This window comes from Schistocerca serialis, chromosome 2 (assembly GCF_023864345.2).
Source record: "Schistocerca serialis cubense isolate TAMUIC-IGC-003099 chromosome 2, iqSchSeri2.2, whole genome shotgun sequence".
Lineage (NCBI taxonomy): Eukaryota > Metazoa > Arthropoda > Insecta > Orthoptera > Acrididae > Schistocerca > Schistocerca serialis.
The window spans coordinates 597,559,974-597,573,961 of NC_064639.1; the positions used below are offsets into that span (position 1 = coordinate 597,559,974).

At 43.2% G+C, this 13,988-nt stretch overlaps 1 protein-coding gene across 1 annotated transcript in view; it reads right to left on the bottom strand.

Moving 5' to 3' along the window:
* Positions 1-753: 753 nt before the first annotated feature.
* The window catches only part of LOC126456266 (odorant receptor Or2-like), a 117,012-nt gene continuing 103,777 nt past the window's right edge, over positions 754-13,988 (bottom strand). Inside the window, exons 5-6 of the mRNA XM_050092018.1 lie at positions 10,605-10,760; positions 754-2,676 (exon numbers count right to left, since the gene is read on the bottom strand). Coding sequence (XP_049947975.1) covers positions 2,620-2,676; positions 10,605-10,760 — 213 coding nt within the window. The 3' untranslated portion in view covers positions 754-2,619. The remainder of the gene's footprint in view (positions 2,677-10,604; positions 10,761-13,988) is intronic.

Consider the following 13,988-nt stretch of genomic DNA (forward strand, 5'->3'; position numbering starts at 1 on the left):
TTTTGGGCCTTGGTGTCATTTTCTCCCAAACACAAGCAACAATTACTCAACTTATTTACTCTCAGATTATAATTTCAAAATATTTCTGGATTTTCTAAGTGTTAAGAGTTTTGAACATCGAAGTATTTGTACAGTTGCAGGGGTAGACAGCAGGAAGAACTTAAGAAATAAAATTTGGATTTTGCGGCGATAAAGGAATGTTTGACGTTCTTCAAATACTACAGAGTTTTGGAAACAATAAGTATCTGTTTGTTTTCTGGATAATTTCTTTTGTAGCTACTTTATTTAGAACACGGCACGAAAAATGAAGGCCGACCGGTGTGGCCGAGCGGTTCTAGGCGCTTCAGTCTGGAACCGCGCGACCGCTACGGTCGCAGGTTCGAATCCTGCCTCGGGCATGGATGTGTGTGATGTCCCTAGGTTAGTTAGGTTTAAGCAGTCCTAAGTTCTAGGGGACTGATGACCTCAGATGTTAAATCCCATAATGCTCAGAGCCATTTGAACTATTTCGAAAAATGAAGATTTTGAACTTTTAGCTGACAGAAATATAAACTGTGTGTTAAAATCTTTCTGTTCTGCTATGATTTGGTGACATTTATATGGTCAGAAAGTAATGTTCTTTAAACACAACACACCTATTAATTTTTAAGATTATTTATTTATCTATTAGCGTACAGTGTCAGCGTAGTTTTAAATGTAAAATTTCAATTTCATTTCCCTCTTCACTCTTTTAAACTACGAGTATATTTAATTGTACATTTCATTATCTAGTAATTTTAGTATAATATCTCAATACCCTTCAGTTACTTGCTTCTCAAAACATCTCACCACATGATACATAGTATTCTGGCTTATGTTAACATAGGTAATATATCAACACTTACATTAACAATAATGTAACATTAGTAGCTTAATTTATGAACAGTTTACAAAACACAGGTAAGTATAATTTTAAATCAACTTTAACTGGAAATGAAGTATTTTGTGTTGTTATACAGGGTGATTTTTTTCCACCGCGTACAAACTCTAGGGACTGGTTGATGAGAGGATACGGAACAAGAAAGGTCTAATGAACTTATGCCCGGAAATAAAAAAAATAGTTTCCATGCTAGAGACCATTTATTCAGTCATACTTCATTACAGAGATTGCGGTCTAATACGCGTTGTACCATGCAGCCACAGTTACCGTAAGCATAGTTTCTCCTAGAGGGTGGTACTGCTCCTTATACGTCATGTCCTATCGCCTAATTGCTGAAGTTGTGTTCCATTCGTTTTTCTTGCTGACTCTCCTTGTAGTGGATGCGATACAGCGTTGTGCACAATGGTTCCGTATTAGAATCGAGTTTGCCGACATGGTGTTTACTTACGGAAAGGCAAATGGCAACGGGCGGTGGGCAGCAAGGTTGTATCAGGAGACCTATCCCCGCCGACAACAATCGCAGCATTCAATGTTTGCAACAGTGTTCAGCATCGTTTCAGAAAGCAGTAAATCATGAAGGACGTTCCCGAAATGTTCGGACACCAGACTTGGAAGAAAATGTGATTAATATTGCGGAAGATGACCGCCGTGTCAGTACCATGCAGTTGGTCCGCCAGCATAGAGTAAACCAGACGACCGTGTGGAACATTCTCCGTAATTATTACTACCCTTATAACTTAACAGCGTGTGCAGGGCTTACTAGCGAGACTTTCCACATCGGGAGCATTTTTGTAAATAGTTTCTTCACCAGGAAACCTCGATTCCGGGATTTGTGTGATCCATCGTATTTATAGATGAGGCCACCTTTAAGCGGAGTTGTATCTTCAGCTTTCATAACAGTCATATGTGAGATAGTATGCAGAATCATCAGCATCAGTGCAGCCAGAATGTGTGCACTGCGATACTTAGCGACAGTATTTTGGCACCAGTCTTCCTTCCACGTCGTCTAACTGGTGTACTTCGCCGTTAACGTCCGGGCACATCTCAATCATGTCTTCCCTGGTCGATGGATCGAACGAGGGGATCCGCCATGGCCTGCTCGTTAATTGAATCTCAACCCGTGCGATTTCCGCTTGTGGAGCCATTTCAAAAGTATCGTGTATGCAGAGCCCATTCCAGACTGGAGACACTGGAGCAGCGTATTCATGCCGCCTTTGACACTGTTCGCATTCGGCCTGGCCGATGTGAATGTGTGAGACAGAACACGCTACAGCGCGTACATGCATGCGTTGAGGCACATGGAAACCATTTTCAACACATACTGTAACTGTGGCTGCATGGTACAGCGCGTATTGGACCGCAATGTCTGTAACAATGTATGACTGAATGAATGGTCTCTAGCTCGGAAACAATGCACTTCCGGACATTCATTAGACCTTTTTTGTTCCGTATCCTCTCATCGATCAATCCCTAGAGTTTTTACACGGTGGAAAAAGTCACCCTGTATAATGTCTATTTTTTTCTTCGTCCTTGTGTTAATGATCATCTTCTGACAAGCATCGGCAAAAATCTCAATAAATCTGACACTAGTTCATTCTGTCTACCACAGAAATATATTTCGTGTAACGCGCATCCAATAGTTGGTAACACCTACGTGAATTTCTTGTGCTACGGAAATGATCACGACTTGTTCCCCGTCTTCAGCGGCTGTTCAACTGCCTAAGCAGTGCGTAGTACGAATACGCGGCGTTCATCAGCTGCAAGAGAGATAAGATCAGTAAAATTTTTTCTCATAACTTAATGCTGTCATGAGAAGCTTAAAGAAAATTGTTATTCTTAAGGCATATTTCGTGATTGTGAGGCATTGGAGTTTTATATATAAAAATGATGATTATGTCCATTAAGTACATTCAGCAGCACAGTTAGGGGCACCTATGTTGATGTAATGGTTGCCTGGGATACGTGAGATTAAAAACGCGGCATAGAGGAAAACTAGCGTCGCTTCACTCACACCATACGATCCCTCCCAAGCATTACACACACACCCTCCCCCCACACATACACGCCCTCAAAGTCATCCATTTAAAATGTAAACTCTGTCACAAAGAACAAGAAAAAAGTTGAGTTAATTCGCCAGATATATGACGCGAGCTCACTACTGACAGGAATATGCGATAGCCTCAAGAGAGCAGAATAAAAAAATCCACTCTGTCGTCTTATGGAGGAATCTAACACAACACAGAATTTTAAAATACAGCATACACTTCTCACAGTGTCAAAAAAAGGTACAAGTTAGGTCCTACAGTAACCTGAGATTCGTCCTCTCGTTATCACGCAAAACGAATCTAGATAAAATATGCTGTGGCAGAACTAAAATACCCCAAATTTCCCATTTTAGTTGGTCGTCACTTTGTAAGGACAATATGTGTAATAATGCAATGGCCTCTTTTTTGTCTCGTCAGAAGAAGTCGCTGCCATCAGAGTGGCTGGCAAGAGGTTCGTCTCAGCAGCTTGTCGTTTTGTATTTTCAGTCATGGGCATTTCATTCTTCCAGACAGACGATAGCATATTTGAGCATGGCATGACCAACAATATACTATACTATACAATCTTCCACAGGTGTGGAACTTTCCCTGTGTCAGGATACTTCAGCTGTGAAGTCTTCTCATTTGTTGCAGTGGCCTCTGAATTTCATTCAGTCTGCATCATAAATTGTAAAAGCCTCTGGAAGACAGATGGTGAATATCGGGAAAAATAGCACAGACGCAGTGAGTATCATTCTGACTAGACCCGTCAGTACATTCAGTCAAAAAGTCGATGTACGCAGTAAAGAAGTAAAGAAAACATATTAAAAACAGTGGCCTTTATAGAGATTGGACTGTTGGTATCTACTGCTCTTGCTGGATTTAGGAAACCATAAAACCAGGGCCTTAAATCTTACTTATCTATAGGAGCAAACATGCCTATGAATTTACCCTTACTTCTGGCACATATTCACGGTGCCTCTGAAAGAAAAATTGCTCACACGAAGTACTGTACAGGACAGTAGCTGAGCCATGTCACAAAAATACGAGTGGCGTTCAATAAGTAACGTAACATCTTGTTTTTCTCGCCCAGTTTCGCTTGACAAAATACGAAATTTGTTTTGGGACATCGTGGAATATTCCTGCTCTAGCCCCAATAGTTTCTTGAATTTCCGATAGGTGGCTGCCATTAAAATGGCGCCTGTACCGGAGGTGCATTCCAAGCAGAGAGCTGTCATTGATTTTCTTCTTTTTTTTTCTTTTTGGCTGAAAACCAGAGAATCGTAGATATTTGTAGGCGCTTGTAGAATGCCAGTGGAGACTTGGCAGTAAAGAAAAGCAGGGTGAGTCGTTGGACGAGGCGTCGGTCGTCATCGCAACAACGTTTCTGCGCCATAAAACAAAACATCATCCCAGCAACGTCGCGCAAACCTGTCCGATCTCCCTCGCGCCAGTCGGCCGCACGCAGCTGTGACCCCCGCAAATGTTTCTTGCCACAAAAATGCAAGCGAACTTCTCCTTCTCCATGACAGCGCGAGGCCTCACACAAGTTGTGCTCCCGGGAGGAGATCACAGAACTTCATTGGACTGTTCTTCCTCATCCATCCTAAAGCCCGGATCTCGCACCTTCCAGCTTCCATTCCTTTTGGCTCAATGGAGAACTCATTCGCAGGAAGCAGTTCGTAGATGATGGGGAGGTTAGCGGCGCAGCAAGAAGTTGGCTCCGACATCGACTATTAGAGTGAGACTATGTGGGCGCATATGCCCTTCCAGTAAAGTGGCGTAAGGCCGTCGCATTGAACGGAGATAAGGTTAAAAACAGGGGTTTGTAGTCAAAAGGGTAGGGAATAACGTTGTGTATTGCAGACTTGAATAAGACCAACCTGCTTTCAGCAAAAAAGTGTTGCGTTATTTATTGAACGCTCCTAGCAACTCGCAATGCACATTGACATATCATAAGAGATAAAACACGTCACCAGTACAGACTGTTTGTCAGTACATTGTTATTACAGCATTTATATGAACAGTAGATAAATTTATTTTGTAAATCTGGATCCTTTCCTAAGAGGTGTCACCCGCTCTGCTGCCTTTGTCGGTCCCTGTGGCAATGTGTTTCTACTGGATGATTCAAAAGTAACACTGAGACTGAAAAACCAAAGATGTGAAAAGTAACGGCAGTAGCATGTCAAAGATTTCACAGAAGGACTCAGATATATGATTAAAAGTGACAAAAATCATTGTGAGAGAATTATGGAACTCACCAATATGCGACTATTCAACTTAATTAAGTTTTTTTTTTTCAATGCACTCCACAGGTCTTTCTGTACCGACCAGCTGATTTTACGGTCAAATTGAGTTCTCTTAGGATGACTTTGAAATGTTACAGACAGGATGACCCAGAAACGGGTTCAGGAGACGTCGTCGGTGTTTAGCAACAGCGGTAAACTGCCCTCCACTAACATATCCCTACATCCCTACATTTGTACGTGAACTGTCGCTGGCAGCATAAATCGCCCATAGCCCTACTACCCGTCCAGACTGCAGGAGAGGACTTTTTTCCACGGCACTTGATGTGGTACTTTTTTCCACTGCCCTACACCTGCAATTCGCAAACCACTTTCTGTCTACTATCTCCTAGGCTGAATCGTATTAGTGGAGCGTCGCACCAGATGTACGGAGAACATGACAGTCCCGCATCCTGTAACTCCTCAATGGAAACACTAAGCTTTTCGAAGATGTGACAGTACAACTTCGTGGACACCACGCAAGTGTGGGTGTGGGTGGGCTCCATTTCTTTAAATATTGCATTACACAACATGAAATGAAAAATGAGTTCTGTCTATCCATAGGTCATTTAACATACAATGCAGTTGTTTCCTAGTTGTACCCACAGATGAAATTTGTTTTTAAAATAAGTCATTTAATTCCGTAGGCTGTTCTTTTATTTTAAACTAAGCACTTTATTTCATTAATATCAATTAGCTAATTTCACCCCTTTGCTCATTATGAAACTACGTCACAATAACGATAGTTACGCTTACAGCATATTATATTCCAGAAATGATAGGGGGGTTAAAGTAACGTATGGTATCATCTTAATAAGATACGTGCACAACTAGCCGAAATACGAGGTCGGTAAAGAGAATGGAAAAGTGCTGTCCTGATGTGGAGTTAGTCACTCTGCCATCATACATAACACACTGGAATAAATAAATAAAATAAATAACTACTGAAGTGAAAACATACATGGTGTGGTCAATATCTTATAATCAAATACGCTGCCTAGCAAAAAACAGTAACTGACGCAGGAGGGGAAGTGGAAACGAAATGAAACTTGACAATTTGGGAAAATATGTCATGTTATTTTAAGTGGTACGAAATGGACTAAAATTTACAAAGAACTTGGCAATATGAGCCGACTTATCAGTATGATGCTGCACCCAGTCTGTCCAGGATGCATACACGATTCGGTTGGAAAGTATGTCACAAAGCCATTGCATCCTCTCTTGAGGCAAAGTGTCCCACAATTTTTGTAACTGGTACTTTATACCCTGGATGCTGGCACAGGTATGCAGTTGACATCCAGACTGGTCCCACACATATACTATCGGAGACAGATCTTGGAATACTGCTCGCCACTGAAGTATCTGAATATTTCTCAGACAATACCTAGAGACCCGTGCCATGTGTGGACGAGTATTCTCCTGTTGAAAAATGGCATCACAGTAATGTCGCATAAGAAATAACAATGTCGACACAGTATGTCTGCGACGTGCCGTTGTAGCCTCGGAGTTCTCTCAATCACTACCAGCCATGACCTGATGTCATACCCGATTAATTCCCTACCATGACACCTAGAGTAACACCACTATGCCTCTTCAGAACACTGGAGGAATACGACCTTCACACGTCGCTATCTTACTCGCTGACAATGGTCATCGGGGTGGTGCATAACCCAAATTCATTACTGAGCGCAATGTGATGCCGTTCATCAGCATCCCAAACTTCCTGGGCATGGTACCACTTGAAACAATGCCGTTTGCGTTGTTATGTTAACCGCAGCACAACAATGGGACGGTGATTCCCCTAGTCTGGCTGCTGTTACTCTCTCACCAACCGTGGGGTGTGACACAGAATGTTTCAGCGAGTCCATTACGTGTTTTCGGGTGGCAGCGCAGATGTGAAGGAGCTACGATGTGCTTGGTGCACAATATAGCGATCCTCCCTACTGGTGGTCAGACCTGGTTGACCAGAGCCTTGACGACGAATATGCCTGACCTCATGTTCCCATGCTGTCCAATAGAAGGACACTGTTACATCCGAATACCTCACAAATCTGAATATTGCACGATTCGGTCAGCTGGCCAAACTGAGAGCCTCAATGAGGCCCATTTCAAACTGGGTGAGTTACTTATAAGACTGTTTCACACGAGCATGTGGCATCTCCGTTTCCTTCATAGCGATCATCAACATCTGATTTTGTTGACACCCCTTATTACCCTTCCAGGCCTTGTTACAAAGCCAAACACAAACAATAGTAATGATCTGTGGTGACTGTTGTACCTTTCACAGATAATTGCAATTCTGTTCATGTTCATACCAGCCACTGGTGTTATGTGTGCACTGACATGCGACCATGTATTCTGCGTGCTTCACTTTTTTTGTCAGGCAGTGTAGCTGTTATTTATGAGGGACACCATATTTTCGTTACTAAGTGCCACTCTCAGTACGGAGTGTGGAGCACTGCGCTCAAAAAATAATTAATTATAAATATACCAGACAAAAACATTACTCTCCACCAGAAGCCACGTAACACCGCCTCTAGTTGTGATAATCGCCACAGTTCGGCGAGGAAGAAAGTCGACATATTTCTTCAGATAAGGCATATCTCGCTGAAACCACTCATCGATAATTGGACCCTGTATAGATACCACCTTGTAGGTATAATCACGGCTACATTTTAGTGCTGTTCCAAGCAAACTTATGCATTAACAATATGTGACCTATTGGGCAAGTCGAGTGGCGGTAGACTGTCTGAGTGTTCATCAGACAGGGAACGTATGCTTGCATCCGTGTTTACATGGCTGTTGTCTTCTTGGAAGATGGGAGTGTCCACAGGATATTTATCGTCAAAATATAGAAGAAGGGTCAACGCTTCGTCGCCGAGATGTTGAAATAAACGTCCTGCTTGATGTTCACGCTAGTATGAGTGAATGGTCCGAAGTCATGGTACACCCCAAAAATCACACAGCTCACGCACCTACCACCGACATGAATGACACCCTGCAAACACTGCGGTTTATACAGGGTGTTACAAAAAGGTACGGCCAAACTTTCAGGAAACATTCCTCACACACAAATAAACAAAAGATGTTATGTGGACATGTGTCCGGAAACGCTTAATTTCCATGTAAAAGCTCATTTTAGTTTCGTCAGTATGTACTGTACTTCCTCGATTCACCGCCAGTTGGCCCAATTGAAGGAAGGTAATTTTGACTTCTGCTAGAAAACGTGCCTTTACAAGTACGACACAACATGTGGTTCATGCACTATGGAGCTCCTGCACATTTCAGTCGAAGTGTTCGTACGCTTCTCAACAACACATTCGGTGACCGATGGATTGGTAGAGGCGGACCAATTCCATGGCCTCCACGCTCTCCTGACCTCAACCCTCTTGACTTTCATTTATGAGGGCATTTGAAAGCTCTTGTCTACGCAACCCCGGTACCAAATGTTAGAGACTCTTCGTGCTCGTATTGTGGACGGCTGTGATACAATACGCTATTCTCAAGGGCTGCATCAGCGCATCAGGGATTCCATGCGATGGAGGGTGGATGCATGTATCCTCGCTAACGGAGGACATTTGAACATTTTCTGTAACAAAGTGTTTGAAGTCACGCTGGTGCGTTCTGTTGCTGTGTGTTTCCATTCCATGATTAATGTGATTTGAAGAGAAGTAATAAAATGAGCTCAAACATGAAAAGTAAGCGTTTCCGGACACATGTCCACATAACATATTTTCTTTCTTTGTGTGTGGGGAATGTTTCCTGAAAGTTTGGCCGTACCTTTTGTAACACCCTGTATACCTCACTGAGTCGCCGGTGTACTGGAGGACGCCTTACATCATTTGGAAAGAGGCAATACCACAAGTTTCTGGACACACTACTTGTCTCCATTGAGGCAATGCGTTGCCTAGCCTACAGGAGATGGGCACCTCCATGTCCTGATGTGAGCAATGGTCTTCTCGTAGGTATCCGAACCAAATACTCATTGTATGTGGTTTCCTTTGCTATATTCGCTCGGAAACTGGCTCAGAAGGACTTGTATTCACTGACAGTAATAATTCTTGTTGGGTTTGAAGCCTATTGTCACTGACAAAGTTGGACACTCGTTTTCGGTCCGTGTCAGTTTGTTCTTGGCTCCACGTTACATGGCTACGAGTAGTAATCCATTCCTTGTAGACACACCAGAGTGTCCTTGTTGATACACCAATAAATGAGGTCCAGTCAAATGAAAACTGAACACCCGGAATCAAGGAGCCATGGAATGGTACTATTCAAAAGTAATCGCGTTAAGACTTTTATCCTACCGGGAGACGAGACGATCAATTCCTGTTTCCGAGCGAATATTGGAAAGGAAACCACATACAACGAGTATTTGGTGTCGGCTACCTACGAAAAGGCCAGTGCAGTTAGCAATATGGAAGTGGGCGTTATCATGCATCAGGATGATTCCATCTACTAACATTCTTGGGCGTTTTGACTTTATGGCGCTTCACAGCTTCTGCAAATGGTCTTCATAGTGCTGCGCGTTGATGTGGTTCACGCTCGAGGAAGTCGACCAGCAGAGGGCCCCTGTAGTCGAAGAAGGAGGTCATCATGATCTTACCGGAACTTGTGTGAACAGCTTCGGATTTCTTTGGATTGGGTGGGGGGGGGGGGCGGGGGGGAGGGGAGAAGTGGATGTTTACACTGTGGGCTTTGCCATTTGCCCTTGGACTGTCGGAATGCTTCACACGGAATCATCCTGCTGTGCAATAATGGCCGCCCCGACATTGGCAGTTGGACGAAGGCTATACGCTTCGGCCATTCGGTTGGTAAACACTGCAATATCCTCCGTACAACCCAGATCATTGAACACTTTATTTTATTGCCATATCTTTGGCAACCAGAAAAAAGACATGCCTGGATGCCAGTTTCAGTCGGACGAGGAAGTCCAAGAGTGCGTGTGGTTGTGGATCCGTCAGTGGCTGACCACGTTCTAGAAAACAAGAATTGATTGTCTAGTCTCCAAGTGAGATAAATGTCTTAAAGCGTGTGATGATTATTTTTGAGTGGAATTATTCCATGTACCCGTTGTGGAGGGTGTTCGTTTTCATTTGACATCCACGTCCAGAGACGATAGGTCCTTTCCGCTATTCCGTCACCTCTCAACGGCGAGCCGTATTATTGTGCTGATTCCATAAACAGGTGCTTATTACCCCATTTCACTGCGATGAATTACATCAGCACTGGAGGGTCACATGACTGCCTAGTACTAGTTCTACGCCACCTACAACGCTATAAAGCTACCAGTGTCCTCCTTTAAGGGGGTGACTAACATTTTGTCCAGTGAACTAGGGAGCGTTTCGCTACTTGCATACTACATACTGTGCCACTGACCGAGATGAAGGTGGCCTTGTTGATGACGTAGACCCTGCCCGCGGTGAGCAGGATTGGCTTCTGGGCGCGGCTCATGAGGATGCGCAGCGCACGCCGGAACCGGCCACTCGCCTCGTGCCAGCCGCAGCTGTACGCCGCCAGCGACACCGCCTCGCCCTGCGCAGACACAACTCGCCCAATGCCACCTTTTCTTTTCACTGAGGAACTAAAAAACATCTGCTTTCTTGGAGGAAAAACGACTGTCGGACGAAGCAAACAGGACATAAGAAGCAGTCTAGTACAATCAAAGAGAGCTTTCATTTTCACTAACTGCGACATAATCGCCTTACTTGATGAGTTATGTTGAGAACAGAAGATATTTCCCTTACTTCCGCACAGTATTCGGTCTAATCTTGTAACTGATTATCTCCTACCTACTCATGGAATGTATAGCCAAACTATATAATTTTATTTATTAAATGCTTATACGTTGTTTAAAAGTTTTCTGTGGGAGACTTGTCACGATGTATGTAAAGCCCTCTATTGGTTAAGTTCTTACGATCGGGTCGCGCCTACATAAGATCCTAGCGGCCGACCCAACAGAGAGCGCTGTTCATTGATCTGTCTCTTTTTCAGCTGTCATATAGACATTTTATCTTTCGTAAGTAATTTATAGGTTGCCACAGGCAATGTATTACGCTATATTAATTGTTGACCGTAAATTCACCATAAAAAACGGTCGGACCTATACTCTTCATATATTTCTTTAATAATTTTACATAGGTAACTGCATTCATCTTTTAATGTATCACAATTGGATTCTATAGTCATCAATGTTAATAAGTCTGCTACATGCATTTTATCAAATGTGCTTTTATCAGATTATGTTTTTGCGTAAATGATGACTACATATAAGCAAATCCACAGTAGCGACATCTAGGGAAGGTGTAGGCAAACAGGTTTCTAGATGCTACTGTACCTCAGTACCTAGTTGGCAATAACCACTATGTGGACGATGTGCCCTATTCTACACCATATTTTAAATTTATGTGACGATGCTATGCTGATTATATTTATATGTTTTGACTATACCATTATGGCCGTATCACTTTAGGACATGGTGTAAAAAAGGTACTTTATACCATATTTTATCTGTACATTTCCCTAATGTATGACAGTATATTGTGATACATATTGCTGTTTTATGTTAAAAGACACACTGCTCATTAGATGTATATATTTATATATTTTAGATCTGAAGATGGTCGTTACAGACTGAAACCGGTCATCGTCTAAAGAATTCATTTGTGATCAGAGACTGGAATAATAAAGCATTTTAGAGCTTTCATTGTCAAAAGAAGTCTATTGTCATCAAAAATAATACAGAGAGTTGAGTTCTTTGGGGGAGGAAACCAAACAGCGAGGTCTCATCGGATTAGGGAAAGACGGGGAAGAAAGTCGGCCGTGCCCTTTTAAAGGAACCATCCTGGCATTTGCCTGGAGCGATTCAGGGAAATCACGGAGAACCTAAATCAGGAAGGCCGGACGCGGGATTGAACCGTCGTCCTCCAGAATGCGAGTCCAGTGTAATACAGGGTATCCCTTTGAAACCTCCCACATTTCAAAGGCCCGCGAAAAAAAAAACTACAACACATACGATAATGAAATTGCACCATATGCTAGACCATCTCAAATAATTTATATTTCCCCATCAGTTGTGCAAACTATGAGGGGCATTTAATAAGTAACGCGCATTTTGTTTTGTTTTCTGGGTCAATTTCGGTTGAAGAAATGCGGTATTTGTTGTGGGACATCGTGGAATGTTCTCACTTCAGCCCCTATAGTTTCATGAATTTCCAATATGTGATTACGCTATACGCATCCTTCAAAATGACGTCTGTAATGGAGATGCGTTCCAAGTACAGAGCTATCATTCAGTTTCTTTTGGCGGTATTCATAGGCACTTGCAGAATGTCTAGAGGGACGCGGCAGTGAACAGCAGCACGGGGAGTCGTCGCAACATCGCCACGCCAGCTTGTTCGGTATCCCGCGTACCGGCCAGCCGCACACAGCTGCGACTCATGCAGTGTTGGTACGTGCAGACGTCTCATTCCGAGTGATGCAAACGAACTTCTCCTTCTTCATAACAGTGCAAGGCCTCACACAAGTCTGCGCACCCGAGAGCAGATCACAAAACTTCACTGGACTGTTCTTCCTCATCCACCCAATAGCCCGGATCACTCACCTTCCGACGTTCGTCTGTTAGGTAATTGAAGTTTGAACTCCGCAGGAAGCAGTACGTGGATGATGGGGTGGTTGCAAGGCATTAAAGATCTCTCAGAAACGCCTCATTTTTGTGTATGGTTCGTTGTGCTGAAGTATCGGAAAACGTGACGTCGGTTTAAAAAATGCTACCATCCATTTTTAAGCACTTCATTTGGTAGGCTAAAAAGGTAGTTATAGCAAATGAATTGCTTTTTGTCACCTGTTGACGTACGTTTTGCTTACCCTAACTAATTTTGTTGACGAAATTAGTACGTCTACCATTCTGCGCTGCATCGAAGTCTATGACAACTTCATTAAAATTTGGACGGTTCAATAGTTCTTTTTCAAGATCATGTACCAAAGTTTCGTCTCATAAACGGCACATTGAATTCATGTCGTGCTGTTTTCAGATTCGTGATATGCTACAGTTATTCGAACGAGATGAAACTCATTACAACTAAGGCCAGAGCCAGTTCGAGGACACTTTTCCACGCAAGCTACGTATCAGATGGTGCCTTCCTCCCTTCCCCCTTTTCCCTCATACACTTTCACTTGCGTCAGTTCTCGTTACTAACTGTGATACGCAGTACGTACGTATCATGCACATGGGTGCTCCGGCACGATGTATGTGTACGCCAACTGTCTCAGTGCAGTGTTATTCATATGAAAGTGAATTTGCGAATCGTGTATATGAGGTGGTAGTTGGGTACCAGCCCAGTATTCGCCTGGTGGGACATGGGAAACTTCCAAAAAACCACACCAAGGCTGGCGGGCACACCGATACTTGTCGTTAATCCGCAGCGCCGCTCTCGATCCAGGCTCGGCGCATCTACCTGTCCTGGAAGAGGCGATTTAACACCCACGGCTACTTTTTAAACAGTCGTAGACAGCAGGCCAAGGGTCCCTTAAATTCGGTAGGACATTTGTGGAACATGCCATGACCCACACTTCCATTCACCGCTGGAACACTCACATTGAGTAAGAAAAGTGTGCCCGTGTTTCACACATTCACTTGAGTTCCATTACTCTCGGTGAATAACACAAACTATTTCAATATTAAGACCTGAAACTGTGCTAACAGCCCCATCATTAGGCTTAAATTGGACACTACAATTGGTTGTCCTGACTATTCGTTCACAA